This window comes from Ovis aries, chromosome 20 (assembly GCF_016772045.2).
Source record: "Ovis aries strain OAR_USU_Benz2616 breed Rambouillet chromosome 20, ARS-UI_Ramb_v3.0, whole genome shotgun sequence".
NCBI classification, from domain to species: domain Eukaryota; kingdom Metazoa; phylum Chordata; class Mammalia; order Artiodactyla; family Bovidae; genus Ovis; species Ovis aries.
In genome coordinates, this window is record NC_056073.1 from 38,950,764 (window position 1) to 38,968,535 (window position 17,772).

Consider the following 17,772-nt stretch of genomic DNA (forward strand, 5'->3'; position numbering starts at 1 on the left):
TGTGAGTGAATATATGAATAAGGGAAATAAATGACTCCAAGTAGCATGTGTTAGCTGCCTTTGTGCTGTTCGTGAACTGTCCTATAAGAAGGGTAAGAATGAAGATGATTCCGGGAGGCAGATTTCGCTCCAAGTAAAGCCTGGTGGTTGCAGAGCAGGTGATAGAGTGGACTAGCTCTGGAAGTTTCCTGTTGCTGGAGGTGGCCTGGTAGTCACAGTGGAGCTGCTCACTTGGGGTTATGGTTGCATGCTTTCCATCTCAGGTCGGTTTTGTCCACAGGCTGCCTTTTAACTCCACGGTGCTCTGGTTCCTTGACCCAGGTTGCAGGGCGTCTCCACGTGGAAGTGATGCGAGTTACAGGCGCCGTCCCGGAGCGCATGGTGGAGGACGACTCCTCGGAGAACTCCAGTGAAAGCGGGAGTCTTGAAGTTGTAGACAGCACTGGGGAAATCATTCACCGAGTCAAGAAACTGACATGCCGGGTGAGAGGGCGGGGCTGCGGAGGCTAGGATCAGTGACCTTTCCCATTCAAAACAATTTGATGGAAAATCTTGGGCATTTTGCATATAACATGAGTGAGTGAGTGAGTGAAATTCGCTCAGTCGTGTCCGACTCTTTGCGACCCTTGAACTATACAGCCCATGGAATTCTCTAGGCCAGAATACTGGAATGGGTAGCCTTTGCCTTCTCCAGGGGATCTTCCCAACCCAGGAATCGAACCCAGGTATCCCACATTGCAGGCGGATTCTTTACCAGCTGAGCCACCAGGGAACCCCAGGAATACTGGAGTGGGTAGCCTATCCCTTCTCCAGCGGATCTTCCCGACCTAGGAATTAAACCGGGGCCTCCTGCATTGCAGGCAGATTCTTTCCCAACTGAGCTATGAGGGAAGCCCCTGCATTAAACATGGTACAAGTTAAACTTTCTGACAGCAAACATGGTGATGGATAGTACTTTTTCCAGACGTATAGCACACTTTATGATGACAGTTGTGTGAAGTTTCAAAAGTTTCTATGTACGTGAGCTGCAAGGAGCGTCTATTGTTTAGTGAATCATGCTTTTCTAGTAAAGGTTGCAGCTGTGTCTGAAACTCAGTCATAGGAAAGTTTGAGAGGGATGTGTGCCTTTGTTGCCATGCTCATATGCTGTGGTTACAAATCTGTGGTACAGACTTCATTACAGATGCTCTTGTATGCCTGTGTACTCAATCACGTCCGACTCTTTTCCACCCCATGGACTGTGGCCCACCAGGCTCCTCTGTCCATGGAATCTCCCAGGCGAGAGTACTTCAGATGTCAAATGGATGACTGACTTATTTCATCCCTATGAAAAGCATGCATAGTTTGTTTTCTTTATGAGAGTTATATTTGTGTGTGTGTGTTTTTTTTCTTCTTTCTTCAGGTAAAAATTAAAGAAGCAACTGGGCTGCCCTTAAACCTCTCAAATTTCGTCTTCTGTCAATACACGTTCTGGGACCAGTGTGAATCCACGGTGGCCGCCCCTGTCGTGGACCCTGAGGTGCCTTCCCCACAGTCCAAGGATGCCCAGTACACCGTGACCTTCTCTCACTGTGAGGTACAAATGCCACTGCAAAATGAACTACTTGGGAGGCTGCTGGCCGGAGCTCAGTTCAGAAGTCGACTTGTAACTTAGAGGTTTCCCCCATTATGAAACATAATATGTTTATTAGGCTTTTTAATCTCCAAGTGTACTTTATTTTTTACATACAGTTCCACTATATATTACACTTATGTTCCATGGGCAATTTGTAATAGATTCTCGAGATTACTTTTTTTTCAAAATTGTGCCCGTTTTTTTTCTGGTTCTACACCTAGAAAACACCACTTGTAAAATTTAACATATGTTAAATCTATTAAGTCATTTTTTTTTTGGCTTTTTAAATATATGTATTTAATTGAAGGATAATTGCTTTACAGAATTTTGTTGTTTTCTGTGAAACCTCAACATGAATTAGCCATAGGTGTATATATGTCCCCTCCCTCTTGAACTTCCCTCCCATCTCCCTCCCAATCCCACCCCTCTAGGTTGATACAGAGCCCCTGTTTGAGTACCCTGAAACCTACAGCAAATTCCCTCTCTCTATCTATTCTACATATGGTAATGTAAGTTTCCCTGTTACTCTACCCATATGTCTCACCCTCTTCTCCCCTCTCCCCATGTCCATAAGTCTGTTCTCTATGTCTGTTTCTCCATTGCTGCCTTGTAAATAAATTCATCAGTTATCAAGTCATTGTTATTATGAAAACAAGTAGCCCACTTTTTTAAAGCTGTGTTTACCAAGTCTATTTGTCAATTCTTTATTAATCTTTTGTGGTTGTTGTTTTCTGTATATTCTTTTAAATATTCCTCATATTTCTTTATAGCTAAAAAGTTGCTCCTTTAGAAGGGCGAAACCTGGATTTAAGGTACATCCTAGTTAACAACTGGCTTAATAAATACTAGCATCAGAGGCCTTGGACTCACTATGTGACCTGGAGTTTTTTTTCACCCTAAAATGTGTAGTTTGTGCTAATTGGTCATTAAATTTATTTTCCTTTTAAAAGTCTGACTCTATCTTCAAATATTCCAATCCCAAAGAAAGGCAATGCCAAAGAATGTTCAAACTACCACACATTTGCACTCATCTCACATTCTAGCAAAGTAATGCTCAAAATTCTCCAAGCTAGGCTTCAGCAGTACATGAACCAAGAACTTCCAGATGTTCAAGCTAGATTTAGAAAAGGCAGAGGAACCAGAGATCAAATTGCCAACATACGCTGGATCATAGAAAAAGCAAGAGAATTCCAGAAAAACATCTGCTTCATTGACTACGTTAAAGCCTTTGACTGTGTGGATCACAACAAATTGTGGAAAATTCTTCAAGAGACGGGAATACCAGACCATCTGACCTGCCTCCTGAGAAATCTGTATGCAGGTCAAGAAGTAACAGTTAGAACCGGACATGAAACAATAGACTGGTTCAAAATTGGGAAAGGAGTACGTCAGGGCTTTATATTGTCACCAATATATAATATACCAATATACAAGGCTGTATATTGGGGCAGGAGTATGTCAAGGCTGTATATTGTCATTTGACTTATATGCAGAGTACATCATGTGAAATGCTAGGCTGGATGAAGCACAAGCTGAAATCAAGATTGCCGGGAGAGATACAATAATCTCAGATATGCAAATGACACCACCCTTATGGCAGAAAGTGAAGAGGAACTCCTCTTGATGAAAGTGAAAGAGGAGAGTGAAAAGGATGGCTTAAAACTCAATATTCAGAAAACTAAGATCATGGCATCCGGTCCCATCACTTCATGGCAAATAGATGGGGAAACAATGGAAACAGTGAGAGACTATTTTCTTGGGCTCCAAAATCACTGCAGATGGTGACTGCAGCCTTGAAATTAAAACACATTTGCTCCTTGGAAGAAGAGCTATGACCAACCTAGACAGCATATTAAAAAGCAGAGACATTACTTTGCTGACAAAGGCCCATCTAGTAAAGCTATGGTTTTTCCAGTAGTCATATATGGATGTGAGAGTTGGACCATAAAGCTGAGCGCTGAAAAATTGATACCTTTGAACTGTGGCGTTGGAGAAGACTCTTGAGAGTCCCTTGGACTGCAGGGAGATCAAACCAGTCCATCCTGAAGGAAATCAACCCTGAATATTCGTTGGGAGGACTGATGCAGAAGCTGAAGCTGCAATACTTTGGCCACCTGATGGGAAGATCTGACTCATTAGAAAAGACCTTGATGCTGGGAAAGATTGAAAGCAGGAGGAGAAGGGGACAACAGAGGATGAGATGGTTGGATGGCATCACCAACTTAATGGACATGAGTTTGAGCCAGCTCTGGGAGTTGGTGGACAGGGAAGCCTGGCATGCTGCAGTCCATTGGGTCGCAAAGAGTCAGACATGACTGAGTGACTGAACTGAACTGATCTCCAAATAAGAAGTTAGGTAGTATAATGTTAAACCAATTCAGCACAACACAGCCCTTCTATTTCCTTCCCTTTCCTGCTAATGGGAAGGAAATGAAAGTGGTTCCTTGCCTGCTGCTTTGTTCTGGGTGATTTGCTTTATTGCTCCGTCCATTCAGTGTCTATCTCTTCACTCATTGCAAAAAGTTGGAGTGGGAGGGGCCTCCCTGGTGGCTCAGTGGTAACGAACGCACCTGCCAGTGCAGGAGCCGCGGGTTCAATCCCTGACCCGGGAAGATCCCACATGCCGAGGAGCAGCTAAGCCAGCGCACTAGAACTGCCGAGCCTGTGCTCCAGACTGTGGGAGCCACAGCTGCAGAAGCTCATGCACTCTAGAGCCTTGTGCTCTACAGCAAGAAAAGCCACTACAGTGAGAAGCCCGAGCACTGACATAAATAAAGAGAGAAACCTTTTTTGAAAAGTTGAAGTGGGAGCGTTTAAGAGCAAGAGTGCAAATTGGTGGAGATAACCATATGAAATTTAATTCTGTTTTTAGTCTCCTAAGCCATAGCAAGGAACAATCATAAATTCCTCTTTTTTTTTTGCTGTGCTAATTGGTCTGTTCAGTTGAAAGTTGGGGTAGTCTGGGGAAAAGAGACCGAACCACAAGGAAGGGAGGACAGGTTCAGCTCTGCAACAGCAAGCCGTGTGACATGGGTGGCTACTTTCCTCAGTGTCCTCTTGTATTAAAGAAAGGAACTCAGTTCAGTTATCTCAGGGTATTCCTTCCCATCTAATATGCTGATTTCTTTGCCGTTTTCTGTCCAGCAGCAGCAGCGATGGGGTTTAAGGCTGGGATCAAGCTAACATACTCTAAAGTGAATCTGTGTACAGTGAATCTGTGTAAAGTGAATTTCACAGATTCCTTTCTGCATAATTCCTGTCCTGTTCTGTTTCCCCCGCTTATCCCAGGACTACGTGGTCAACGTAACAGAAGAATTCCTGGAGTTCATTTCAGATGGAGCACTGGCCATCGAAGTGTGGGGCCACCGGTGTACCGGGAATGGCAGCTCCATCTGGGAGGTCGATTCCCTTCATGCTAAGACGAGAACGCTGCATGACAGGTGTGTGCTTGGCTGAGGGCTTCAGACGCAGCGTCAAGGCTTGCACTTGGACAGTGGTTGAGAATTAGGACTCTGTGAGCCTATTTCCTGCTTTGTGAAATGGGAATGATGAAAGGAACTACCAGGTTTTGGAAAAATTCAGTGGGGAAAGGAACATCTTTTCAACGAGACTGAAACATCTGGGTATCTACTTGGGAAAAAACAACCTTGATCTTAATTCACCTGATTCCATAAAACCTCATTGGAGATGGATCATGACTTTAAATGTAAAAGATAAAACTGTATAGCTTATAGAAGAAAACAGGAGGGTATCATCTTTTAAAGTTGATTCTTTGCCTCTCCCATGACCCAGAAATCTTCCTTCTAGGTATTTACCCAAGAAAAATGAAAATGTAAGTCCATAAGCAGCCTGGTACATAAATGTTTATGGCAGTTCTATTCATAATGTCCCCCGAACTGTAAACAACCCAGATGTCCTTCAGTGTGAGAATGATGAACTGTGTTAGTAGTCACACAATAGAATATTATTCAACCAAAAAAAGGAAAAGGACTCTGCCCCACTCTTACCCATTTGGACGAATCTCACAAACATTATACTGAATCAGAGAAGCCAGAGCTAGAAGAGCACACTACTGCATGATTCCATTTATATAAGTTCTTGAACAGATAAAACTAATCTGAGGTTATACGGCTACTGCGAATGGTGTGGGAATTGAGTGGGAAGAGGCCTGAGCAAACCTGCTGTGGTCATGGGCAGACAAGGGACACAGATGCGTGCATTTGTCAAGACTCATCCAGCTCTACACTTGAGAGCTAGACAGTTCACGGTGTCACACCTCAATGAATAAAAAGAACCTATACCATAAGAGGTTGTTTTGAGAGCTAAATAGGAAAATGATCTGTGATACACATAGCGCAGTGCCTTACACATAATAAATGCTCTGTGACTAGGGGCTTCTTCCTATTGCTAATAATGTGTTTGGTTAATAATGTCATGGATGTGACTTTCCTGAGGCTCCAGTGGTTAAGAATCCATCTTCCAGTGCAGAGGACGTGGGTTTAATCCATAGTCAGGGAAGTAAGACTCCTACATGTTGAGAGGCAACTAAACCCATGAGCCACAAGTAGAGACTCTGTGAAACTACTGAGCCCAGGTGCTGCAACTAAGGAGCTTCCCAGGTGATGCCATGGTAAAGAATTCACCTGCCAATGCAGGAGATGCAGGTTCGATCCCTGGGTCAGGAAGATCCCCTGGAAGAGGAAATGGCAACCTACTCCAGTATTCTTGCCAGGATCATGCCATGGACAGAGGAGCCTGGCAGGCAGTACAATCCATGGGGTTGCAAAGAGTTGGACGAGATTGAACACACATATGTGCTGCAACTAAGACCCAGCAAAGTCAAATAAATAAGAATAAATGTTAAAAGAATAATGACTTGGTTGCTTGCTGGGACGTGTTTCTGCAGGTGGAACGAAGTTACTCGCAGAATAGAGATGTGGATCTCCATCCTGGAGCTGAACGAGCTGGGGGAGTACGCCGCCGTGGAGCTTCACCAGGCCAAGGACGTCAACACGGGCGGCGTCTTTCAGCTCAGACAGGTACCCGGTTTGCCTCAGCTTGCTTCATGCTTTCTCCCTGTCCCACCATCACAGACAGTTTCTGGAGCTCTCTAGTTCTTTGCCTCTCTGTTCCCTCATTCTTCCCCCCCTTTCCTTTATCCTCTTCGCCTGTCCCTCCCAGTTCCCATTCCTGGCACCCATTTCCGCATCGCACCCCTGCCTCTGCAGGGTCATTCCCGGAGAGTCCAAGTCACAGTGAAGCCTGTCCAGCATTCCGGGACACTGCCACTCATGGTCGAAGCCATCTTGTCCATCTCCATCGGCTGCATCACTGCCCGGTCAACCAAGCTCCAGAGAGGGTTGGACAGTTACCAGGTGAGACCAACAGGTTTGAAATAGAGTTCAACAAAGATTGGTTAATACAGAACTAAGGCAGTCCTCTTTAGGAATATAACTAAGCTCTTTGCCTTAACCATGTATCTGCCCCACCCCCACCCATTCATATGTCCATCCGTTGCCTTTTACTAGGTTTAAAATACCATATTGGCTTAGTGCTGCGTAGTAATAATTTTATTTATAAGCAACACATTGACACTATTGTGCTCGTTTACTTTAGGCAGGTTTTATTTTACATCAGGCCCAAATTATGTTGGATATGTGACATTGCTGGCTTTGGCCTGATTCCACTTTTATTAATATAAAATTGCCCCCAGATGCTGCCATAATTAACCAGCTCTCTGAAAGCTTTCCTTTTTTTTTTAAATTGAAAGTTGTCCTCATGATCATTTATGTTCGTTAAATCTCCTTTTGCTAAATCTTCTGTTTTAATTTTTTTTTTTTTTAATCAAAAGGTGGAACCATCTAAGAGTTCATCACATTTGCCAATCACAATAAACTTTGAGATTAGGGACTTGTCCCCAGGGGCCTGAAAGAACTCACGTCCTTCACTGAGTCCCTGGCTTGCTATCAATTATAATTAGAGACAAGCTTCCCCGATGGTTCAGTGGTAAAGAATCCACCTCCCAGTGCAGAAGACCCTGGTTCCATCCCTGGTTGGGGAAGATTCCCCTGGAGAAGGAAATGACAATCCAGTATTCCAGTATTCTTGCCTAGAGAATTCCATGGACAGAGGAGCCTGGCAGGCTACAGTCCATGGGGGTCGCAAAGTCAGACATGACTTAGCAACTAAACAACAGCAATTTAGAGACTTGGAAGAATCAGATCATTGAATCCTGGTTCTCTCACTGGCACAGGTGAAGGCAACATGCTCTGTGTCATGAGGGGGAAAAAGTTTCTCTGTAGAGTCTGGGCAGAAGCCCAGACTATCCTGAGAATGAGTCATCTTCCAACGCAGTTTCCTTTTGGCTTCATGGCAGCAAAGACTTTCCCGAAAGCTACAAAGGACATTGACTTGGACTGTTGGGCCAAAAGGAAGGCACAACTTTGTGAGACTCACCCCAGGCCAAAACTGCCTCAGACTCAAAGCCTGGGAAGAGTGTAAATGGAGCTATGAGGCTGGAGTCTATTGTTTCTGGGAAGGCTTCTCCACCAGACTTTTCCTTGTTTGTGGAGTAGATGTTATTAATAGGCTGTCCCTCGCTTGGCCATTAACTTTGAGGGCAGCTACAGGGCCTGGTAGAAAGAGCTCAGACTTGGAGTGAGGATACCTAGTTTTGTTTGATTTAACCGAGTCATTTAAACTTTGAGTTCTAGGACTTCCCTGGTGGTTGACTGGTTAAGAATCTGCCTTACAAAGCAGGGGACACGGGTTTTGGTCCCTGGTCGGTGATCCCTTTACCAGCTGAGCCACAAGGGAAGCCCAAAGGAACACTGATAAGTGTTGATTATTTGCACTTTTTAAAGCAGCTATACCTCTTGAGTTAAAACCTCAAAGAATATAGTACCTGCCATGCAAATTTAAGCAGTGACTGTTGTAGAGCTTTTGTTTTTCTTTGCACCATCCTGCAGGTCATGTCCAGTACCGTTTTTGTTGGTGGAATAGGACATTAGAATTATTTTGATGTGATAGCTGGAGCCAATCCAGAAAAAGCTGATTTCAGAATAGTTCTCCATCATGAAAGCTCAAGCTGGTTTTCAGTAAATAGAAGTATCTCCTTGGTCTAAGAAATAATGATAAATTAGGGCTGTTTGTACTTTATTCATTAGTATGGGGAATTAATTCGAGGAAAGTTATTTCAGTATTGGGCTTGCATTTAATAAGTTAGAGTTATCCAAATGAAAATGATGGTTACCAAACTAAACCTGAAGTTTGTTTTAAAGTACACAGAGAATAATTTTGACAGTATTTTTGAAAGCACTATTGAAAAGCAGTATATTTTGAAGTATACTTCAATATGAAAACAGTGTAATTATATATTTTTTAAAGTGCTTGGAACAAATAGTCTTTTATATGACCAGGCCACTCCACTTCCTTTTTAACATTAACCCTCTAATAACCGCAGAAAAATGAAAGAAGGATGTTTCATTTTAAGCAGATCCTGCCCTCCATAGAGATGGATATTCTCTACAAATGGGGATTTCTTTATTTTTGTTTCTTTCTCTGGTTTTTGGCCTTGTAGCTTCTGGGATGTTAGTTCCCTGACCCAGGATCAAACCCTAGGCCCTCAGCAGTGAGAGCCCAAGAGTCCCAACCACTGAACCACCAGCGAGTTCCCTTTCCCTCCTTGTTTCTAAGGAAAATCGTCTCAACTAAAACCCTTTTATTTTCAACGCAATTATTTTGTTTGGCAGATGTTTTTGCCAAAATGCGTATTTTATGTAGTTTTTGTAAAGTGTCGTCTTGGGTTTAGGACAGTTTTTCTCACCTGACTGGTACATGAATACTGGTCTGTCCTGCAGTGGTGGATGATAGAGCCGCGTATCCAAAATCATGGGCTGTGCTCTTACCACGAGTGAGTGATAGTTGCTCACTCCTGTCTGACTCTTTGCGACCCCATGGAATTCTCCAGACAAGAATACTGGAGTGGGTTGCCATTTCCTTCTCCAGGGGATCTTCCCCACCTGGGATCCAACCTGGGTCTCCTGCACTGCAGGCAGATTCTTTATACCGTCTGAGCCACCAGGCTAGCCCCACGTAGTCATAAACTCTTACTGTAGTGGTTTAGTATACAGAATCTCTGCAGTCTTCCCTTGGTATCCAGGGACATTGATTCCAGAACCCCACTTTGGATACTAGAATCCGAGAATGCTCAAGTCTTTCACATAAAATGGCCCAGTACACTCCTCCCTCTGTATGAGGAAGCTTCTGTGGTTGGTTGAATCTCCAGATGGGGGACTTGCGGATACAGAGCACTGACTGTACGTGGAGCCTTAGCTTCTCAGTGGTTTTTCCCCTGGGATCATGTCACAGTAACTGAGGTGTGGTGCCAGGTCAAGGGCACAGACCTGGCCTCCGTCCTGACCCTGCCACTATCCGTGTGAGCCTTGGGTTCAGTCATTTCATCCTTCAGGCCTCAGCTGAAAGTGAAAGTGAAATCACTCAGTCATGTCCAACTCTTTGCGACCCGTGGACTATAGCCCACCAAGCTCCTCCGTCCATGGGATTCTCCAGGCAAGAGTACTGGAGTGGGTTGCCATTTCCCTCTCCTGCCTCATGGCTAAAACCAAGAGCCTGAGCAAGAAACTCCCCAGAATCCTTTCTAACTTGGCCCACTCTAAATCTCAATTGACAGCTCACCCAAAAACTAATAGCAACTTTGCACAACAGTGGGGTAAGTCTTGACCCAGTGGGGTTCATTCCTCTCCCCAGCTAAGAGAATCTAAGACAGTTTCTATTTTTAAATGACTGCTTTCTCGATGAAAGAAAAAAAGTAAAATCTTAAATTCGCTAAGTTAACTATAGGCAAGTGAATTAAATCCCGTTTTTGAGATTCCGTTCAATGTTTATTATGCCAATGCTGTTTGCGTGTGCTGTCCTTTGTAATGTGTGTGTTAAGCTTAAAGATCTGTGTGCTGTTTGAGAACCAAAATGCATGTCCTTTGTGTTTATTTTTTTCCTACCAGAGAGATGATGAGGATGGTGATGATATGGATAGTTATCAGGTATTACTGCTGCTGTCAATCCTGTGGCATGGGGCACAGCTGCTGCTAATTGCCAGCATCCGCAAAGCCGAGGGCAGGGAGGAGGAAGGACCATAGAGCAAGAATATGCCGTTTTCACTCGCTTTTGATTTGCTTTCAGCATAATCAGGGACACAATCCTGTTTCTACAGATTTCCCCATCAGTTCAATACGTGTATGCAGATACTTCAATTTTGCCATGCCATCTCGAACTGCTAGCTTGTAAAGCCTTTCTAAACAATACCACTATCATTGTATTAAACTGATCTTAAGAACTGTAGTTATCCATCCATAATCTTTAAATAGACCTGTGTTTCCTATGTGAACCTGCAGTTAGCACCTTACATCCAAGTGAGTCACGTTGTTCTAACACGCCATTTGATTTTTAAAGATTTTTGCCGGATAGGAAAACTGGAGACATTTTAAGCACATGGATTTGTTTAGCCAGTTTTCTTCTTTCTGTAAAGCCAGCCTTAGTTATTCATAACCTGGCCTTAAATCTTTCTGGAAATCTAGAGGAAAAAGTGCATGGGTGAAATTGTACTTGGTGCTGGCCAGCCTGCAGTCAGTGGAATGTGGGATTACAGTAATGTCAAGGTGACAAACCAAGATGAAGCTTTCTGGGTCACTTCCCAGTCTCTGTGCTGATTCTCTACATAAATGTCACGAGCATGTTTTCTGGTGTGCCTTCCTCCAAGTAAAGGGTGGGTCCATCATAGGGGACACCTCAGAAGTCCTCAGGTGTCTGTTCTTAATGGACCATCTTATGGGTTAGACTGGAATTAGGCAGTCAAAGCCTTCTGAATAGGGTTGGTAGGTGTCTTTCCTGCCTCATAGTTTTACTGAGAAAGAAAACAAACAAGTGAAAACAAATCTTAGGGTAAATACCAGTATCCCCTTGAATCTCAGCAATGCCATTAACTAACGTCCTGTGGCTGGCTGTGCACTTCCTGCCCCGTGGTTCACAGTCAGGTCCAGCATCCGCTTCCGGGATTTCTCAGCATGGCTGACTGCATGTTGGCTTTTTGCATGGGGCATTTTTGGTTAGCCTCATGGCAGCAGTTAGAGGTAAGATCTTTGCAGCAAGTGCGAGAGGTTCTCTGCTGATCTCTTCTCTGCCTTTCAGAAAATACACGTTACCCAAGCCATTGAGCTGTGAATGGTGAAAATGTGATTCTCCATTTGCTGTTTGGAAATTGAGGGTCTGTTTCTGGTGCCCTTCCTCTTAGAATCACAAACCTCTTCAAACGAACAGCTACAACTTAAATACATAGATGCACATATTGTATAACAGCTGGTGTAGTTGGAGCTTCTCTTGCTTTTAAGTATAATTATCATTTCGGAAGTCCAGGGGCTCTGATTTTCTGAAAATCAGGATCCTCAATCAGCATGCAGGGTTCCTAAGGCTTCTGTGCTTTCTTGCATATTAATCACACAGCAACATTTAATGGCCTTTCCTAATGAAAAGTTTCCTAATCAATTGAAACACCTTTTGTTAAAAAAAAGAAGGAGTTATCTGTGCACTTTACAGGAAAATGTTTTCCCTTCCTGATGCCAGGAAGAAGACTTAAACTGCGTGAGAGAGAGGTGGTCGGATGCCCTCATTAAACGGCGAGAATACCTAGACGAACAGATTAAAAAAGTCAGCAACAAAAAAGGTACATGAGATGTTACTCTTGGCTGGGAGTTGCGTTTTCACTGGACAGTGCGGGTAGGCTGTTTTCCTCCCTTAGCTACACAATAGTATCTCAGATTTTTGACCCTGTCACAATTATAGATATTAGTGAATTGTTGTGTGCAAGGCTGATTTAAAGAGGCCTTAAATTTGAAAGTAGTAAGTTTCATTACTTGAGTGGACTATGACATTAAATGTTAAATTCAGTTTTCATTTTGATGAATGCAAATGCCATCAATATCAACACGTCCATATGAGGTTTTCCAGGCTCAGATCCTGGAACTGCAGTGAAAGGGTCCCTTCTGAACCCACAACTCGTGGCAGGTGGGCCCCGGCTACCACTGGTCGGTAACCAAGTGCTCAGCTTGGTGAGGGTGGCCAGAAGTCAGCCTGCGGCTCTGCTCACCACTACCCAACTTCGAGGATTCCATTTGCTTCCAACGGCCAATAGCCATTTGGATTCTAGAGCAGAAATGTACTTTTAAAATGCCAGTTTCTCATCCAGACTGTGTGCTTCACTCAGTGAGGTTGATTCTCTACCAAAGCACGTGTCCTGAATGTGAGTCCACTTCACATAGAAGTCAGCGAAAATCCTCTCTCAGCAAAACATCTTGGTGTCAGTTTCTGTATGTGCTCAGCCTGCTAATGAAAGCCCACTTTGGATTTCCCTGGTGGTCCCTTGGTTAAGAGTCTGCTTACCAATGCAGGACACGCCAGTTCAGTCCCTGGTCCAGGAAAATCCTGCATACCATGGAGCAGTGAAGCCTGAGCACCACAGCTACTGAGTCTGCGCCCTAGAGCCCGGGAGCCGCAAGTGCTGAAAGCCGAGCTCCCTAGAGCCCGTGCTCCATACCAAGAGAAGCCACTGCATGAGAAGCCCGGGCACCGCAGCTAGAGTAGCGCCTGCTCTCCGCAACTAGAGAGCGCCCAAGCACAGCAACACAGGCGCATCACAGCCAAATATAAATAAATACATTAATTTTTTCAAAAAATGATAAAGTGCTGGGAGTTAGAACTTCAACATATCTCTAAAAAAACAAACTCACTCCAGAGTTAAATTAGGCTAAGAGGATTGCAGAATAGATCAAATAAAATCCCTTGCATTACAAGTATGAAGGAGAATAAGTTCATTTTGCAGAGTGCAGGAGACCGTGTTTAATCCTCTGTAAAATGATGTGTGGTTTCATAAAGCAGTGCCCTGTCCGTTATTCCGCTGGATCCTTCTGACAGGTGCATGAACTCGACATGACTTGTAGGATCCCTGTTGGACAAAGTAGGAAATGAAGACCCACCTGTGGAATAACTTTCCCAAATGACAGAGCTCTTAAAAAGACCCGAGTCTTCTCATTCCTGTTCCACTGCTCTTTGCACTCTTCCTGGCTGAGGCTCTGCTAGGCCGGTGTTCTAGCCTCCATGAGCTGCGCAGGCTTAAACTTCAGAGCCTCAGATCCTTTTTGAGGGGGACATCCCAGATGGTTAAGCCACACGTGGATACCACCCGGTACAAACCGATTTAAATTTAGAAATTGTCCCTCCTCCCCCTCGGTGCTCATGCCCCCGTTTTGCCCGCAGAGAAGACAGAGGATGACGTGGAGCGGGAAGCCCGACTGGTGGAGCAGTGGGTGGGGCTGACAGAGGAGAGGAACGCTGTGCTGGTGCCTGCGCCGGGCAGCGGGATCCCTGGGGCACCTGCCGACTGGTGAGTCCCCCTCTCTTTCTGTGGTGGCCTGGGGCGGGTCAGGCGAGTGACCTGCTGAGATTGTCACAGAAAATGTTAAGTACTCCAAGCTGCCCAGGGAAGGGCCGCCCAGCCCCAGTGCTCCTGTCCCTCTTGTCCTTGCCCTCTGCAACCACTGTCCTCTCTCAGGAAGCCAGAGATCACTTATCACTGGCCAGGAATCAGATACCACGATCCTCGGTTCCCCAGAAGGAGCACCTCAGACACAACTTCCTGATCTCCAGAAATTCTCATTGTTGTTCACTTGCTCAGTCATGTCCAACTCTTTGCGACCCTATGGACTGCAGCACACCAGGCTTCCCTGTCCTTCACCATCTCCCGGAGCTTGCTCAAACTCATGTCCATTGAGTCAGTGATGCTATCCAATCATCTCAGCCTCTGTCATCCCCTTCTCTTCCTCCTTCAGTCTTTCCCAGCAGCAGGATGTTTTCCAATAAGTCAGTTCTTCATATTAGGTGGCCAAAGTATTGGAGCGTCAGCTTAAGCATCAGTCCTTCCAATGAATAGTCAGGACTGATTTCCTTTAGGATAGACTGGTTGGATCTCCTTGCAGTCCGAAGGACTTTCAAGAGTCTTCTCCAACACCACAGTTCAAAAGCATCAATTCTTCGGCACTCAGCCTTCTTTATGGTCCAGCTCTCATATCTGTACATAATTACTGGAACAACCATAGCTTTGATTAGATGGACCTTTGTCAACAAAGTAGTGTCTCTGCTTTTTAATACACTGTCTAGGTTTGTCTTAGCTTTTCTTCGAAGGAGCAAGGGCCTTGTAATTTCACAGCTGTGGTCAAGAAATTCTCATATCTTGACTTAAAAGAAGGGTGCTTCTAGAGCATACTTGAAAAGGGCAGAAATGTCTTCTTATTTGTCTTCATGCCTATTTAGTTTGGTCACTAGCATAGAGTCAACACTTAAGTACTACATCAACAATGATCCATTAGTCAGTTGATTTTCAGTCAGTCCTGATGCTCAAAAGAAGCTAGGCAAATCAATCCAGCTTTCTGTACCACCTCTAAAATAGTCACTTCTCTTCTTCCCATCACTAGAATTATTCTCGGAAAGACTTCAAATAATCTTTGTTTCAATTAATTACATGTAATTCATATAACTGGTAGTTCTTTATAGAAATCACACAAATCCCATGATTTGTGTTAAATAAGGATGATAAGAATTGTGAGAATGTTTCATTTGTAAGAGCTGTATCTATCTCCACAAAGGTTCTCTTCTGCTTCCCTGCCTCTGTGATGTTTAGTTATTTAACAAAAGGCAAAACACATATTTTGTTATGATGAAATATTGTTATTAAATTTAGGATCCCACCACCTGGAATGGAAACCCACATACCAGTTCTCTTCCTTGATTTGAACGGTAAGTAGAAACCTGTTGTTCCAAGGCTTGTCACCCTGAATGAGGTTTGCAATCTAGTCAAACACACAGCATTTTAGCCCTTTAAATGACTTGTCTGATCCCTCACATACCTTATCGAGGTAACAACCAAATGTATAAAACCATGACATATAGAATCACTAAAAGACAGATGTAGAAATTTATTCTTCAGAAAAAAGCACTCGAGAGATTGAGAGCTGTATACAAAAACTGTAGTTCAGTTATTGCTCAGAAACAGTAACAGACATGGAAGTTACATGAGAAAGTCATCACCCTTACAGTTCTGAATCCTTCTGTGTTGCCGGTGCTCAGGAATCTGCATTTCTGACTGGTGCCCTTTGCTTCCCACCGCCAGTGGTGGTGTTTCTAGACCATGATGACTTATAACCCTACATGAAGGGTTGTCTGTTATCACAGCATCTAGATTGAACCTGGATGAACCTAGGACAAGTGTTTTCCATGTGTTTTAGCAGCAAAATCTATTTTCAATATGAGCTCGTAAATGGAACCCCACATGTGGAATATGAGAGTAGAGCTGCTGAGTTTAGGGATAGGCAGGCCCTTCTGCGGCACCCTTGGGATTCCCGAAGCACAGCCTAAGAACCTGTCTTCTGGAGGGAAGACCAGTAACCGATGAACGCATGGGAGGTTGGCTTTGTCTCTTCATACAGGCAATTTTTTTAAAAGCCTAGAAGTAGACTGTTACTTCAGGAAGCAATGAGTTACCCATTATTGGAGGTTCCCCATTATACAAGTAAAGGCTGAATAACTGTATCCAGAGATCTATAAAGAGTGAATCCTACATTGGGTAAGGCATTGGAGAGGATGGTCGTCAGAGTTCTCCCAAATGCACAGAACTTTGTTTCCAAGTTGGTAATGTAACCAAACAAGTCTCTGCTGCTGCTAAGTCGCTTCAGTCATATCCGACTCTGTGCGACCCCATAGACGGCAGCCCACCAGGCTCCCCCGTCCCTGGGATTCTTCAGGCAAGAACACTGGAGTGGGTTGCCATTTCCTTCTCCAATGCCTGAAAGTGAAAAGTGAAAGTGAAGTCGCTCAGTCGTGTCCAACTCTTAGCCACCCCATGGACTGCAGCCTACCAGGCTTCTCCGTCCATGGGATTTTCCAGGCAAGAGTACTAGAGTGGGTTGCCATTTCCTTCTCCAACAAATCTCTAGTGTAAATTACATAAGTAATACCATAAACTTAACACTAGTTTATAAGAGGAATTGACATCAGAAAGTCGCACAATTGTAAGGTATGTTTACATGGTGAAAATGTTTGTTCCTAGGACTATATATGGAATATATTTAGTCCATTTTATAGGAGAGTCACAAAGACACCTTTTTGGCTCCCAGAGTTGTTTTTGTAAAGGATAGAAGCTGTTGTGGGCACTGGAATCACTGTTTTAACTGCAGAATAAGGGATGAAAAAGATAAATAAATAGCATTACCTATAAACTTCATCTGTAAAAAGCATATTTAAAATTTTGGGGTGCTTACTCAAAAGAAATCTGATGTTTCCCCCACCTTTGTATCTGTGCCCTGGACTTTGTCAGCGGATGACCTCAGTGCCAATGAGCAGCTCGTGGGCCCCCACGCATCAGGAGTGAACTCCATCCTCCCCAAGGAGCACGGCAGCCAGTTTTTCTACCTGCCCATCATAAAACACAGTGACGAGGAGGTAATGGGCCTTTAAGAGTCTCTTAAAGGGCTTCAGATTAATGCCCATGCCTGTGGGCCTGTCTGCCCATTAAGCTGCTATGGTCTGGGCTTTTGGAGAAGTGGACTGGGAACTTTAAAAGGTAGAATAGATGTGTTATCCAAAAGGCGAGGGAAAGCATCTGTGATTCAATAGAGTTGCATGTGGTTTTCTAGCTCATGATGTATAACTGCTACAGCTGAGCTGTCTTATCTCCATGTCCCCCTCCTTCCTGGGTCCCTAGGTTTCAGCCACAGCCTCCTGGGACTCCTCGGTGCATGATTCCGTTCACTTGAACAGGGTCACCCCACAGAATGAGAGGATCTACCTGATAGTGAAGACCACGGTCCAGCTCAGCCACCCAGCGGCTATGGAGCTGGTCTTACGAAAACGGATTGCAGCCAACATTTACAACAAACAGGTAGTAACAGGGCCTGATTCTGCCGTTGCGTGGTGTTGTTTAGTCACTCAATCGTGTCTGACTCTTTGCAAGCCCATGGACTGTAGTCCTCCAGGCTCCTCTGCCCGTGGGATTTTCCAATCAAGAATTACTGGAGGGGGTTGCCATTTCCTCT

General features: G+C 44.3%; 1 protein-coding gene across 24 annotated transcripts in view; it reads left to right on the top strand.

Annotated features, from left to right (window-relative positions):
* KIF13A (kinesin family member 13A) overlaps positions 1 to 17,772 on the top strand; it is a 196,774-nt gene that overhangs the window by 158,433 nt on the left and 20,569 nt on the right. For 14 of the 24 annotated variants that reach the window (XR_006057373.2, XM_015102831.4, XM_015102832.4 and 11 more), the window contains 11 exons: positions 322 to 483; positions 1,403 to 1,576; positions 4,904 to 5,055; positions 6,522 to 6,654; positions 6,844 to 6,990; positions 10,639 to 10,677; positions 12,254 to 12,353; positions 13,943 to 14,069; positions 15,423 to 15,478; positions 17,055 to 17,179; positions 17,442 to 17,618. Coding sequence is in view for 23 of the 24 variants with exons in the window: in XM_015102831.4 (XP_014958317.3) it covers positions 322 to 483; positions 1,403 to 1,576; positions 4,904 to 5,055; positions 6,522 to 6,654; positions 6,844 to 6,990; positions 10,639 to 10,677; positions 12,254 to 12,353; positions 13,943 to 14,069; positions 15,423 to 15,478; positions 17,055 to 17,179; positions 17,442 to 17,618 (1,392 nt within the window). In the remaining variant the exon portion in view is untranslated. The remainder of the gene's footprint in view (positions 1 to 321; positions 484 to 1,402; positions 1,577 to 4,903; positions 5,056 to 6,521; positions 6,655 to 6,843; positions 6,991 to 10,638; positions 10,678 to 12,253; positions 12,354 to 13,942; positions 14,070 to 15,422; positions 15,479 to 17,054; positions 17,180 to 17,441; positions 17,619 to 17,772) is intronic. The other 10 variants (XM_027958673.3, XM_060403484.1, XM_060403486.1 and 7 more) reach the window with 1 other exon arrangement.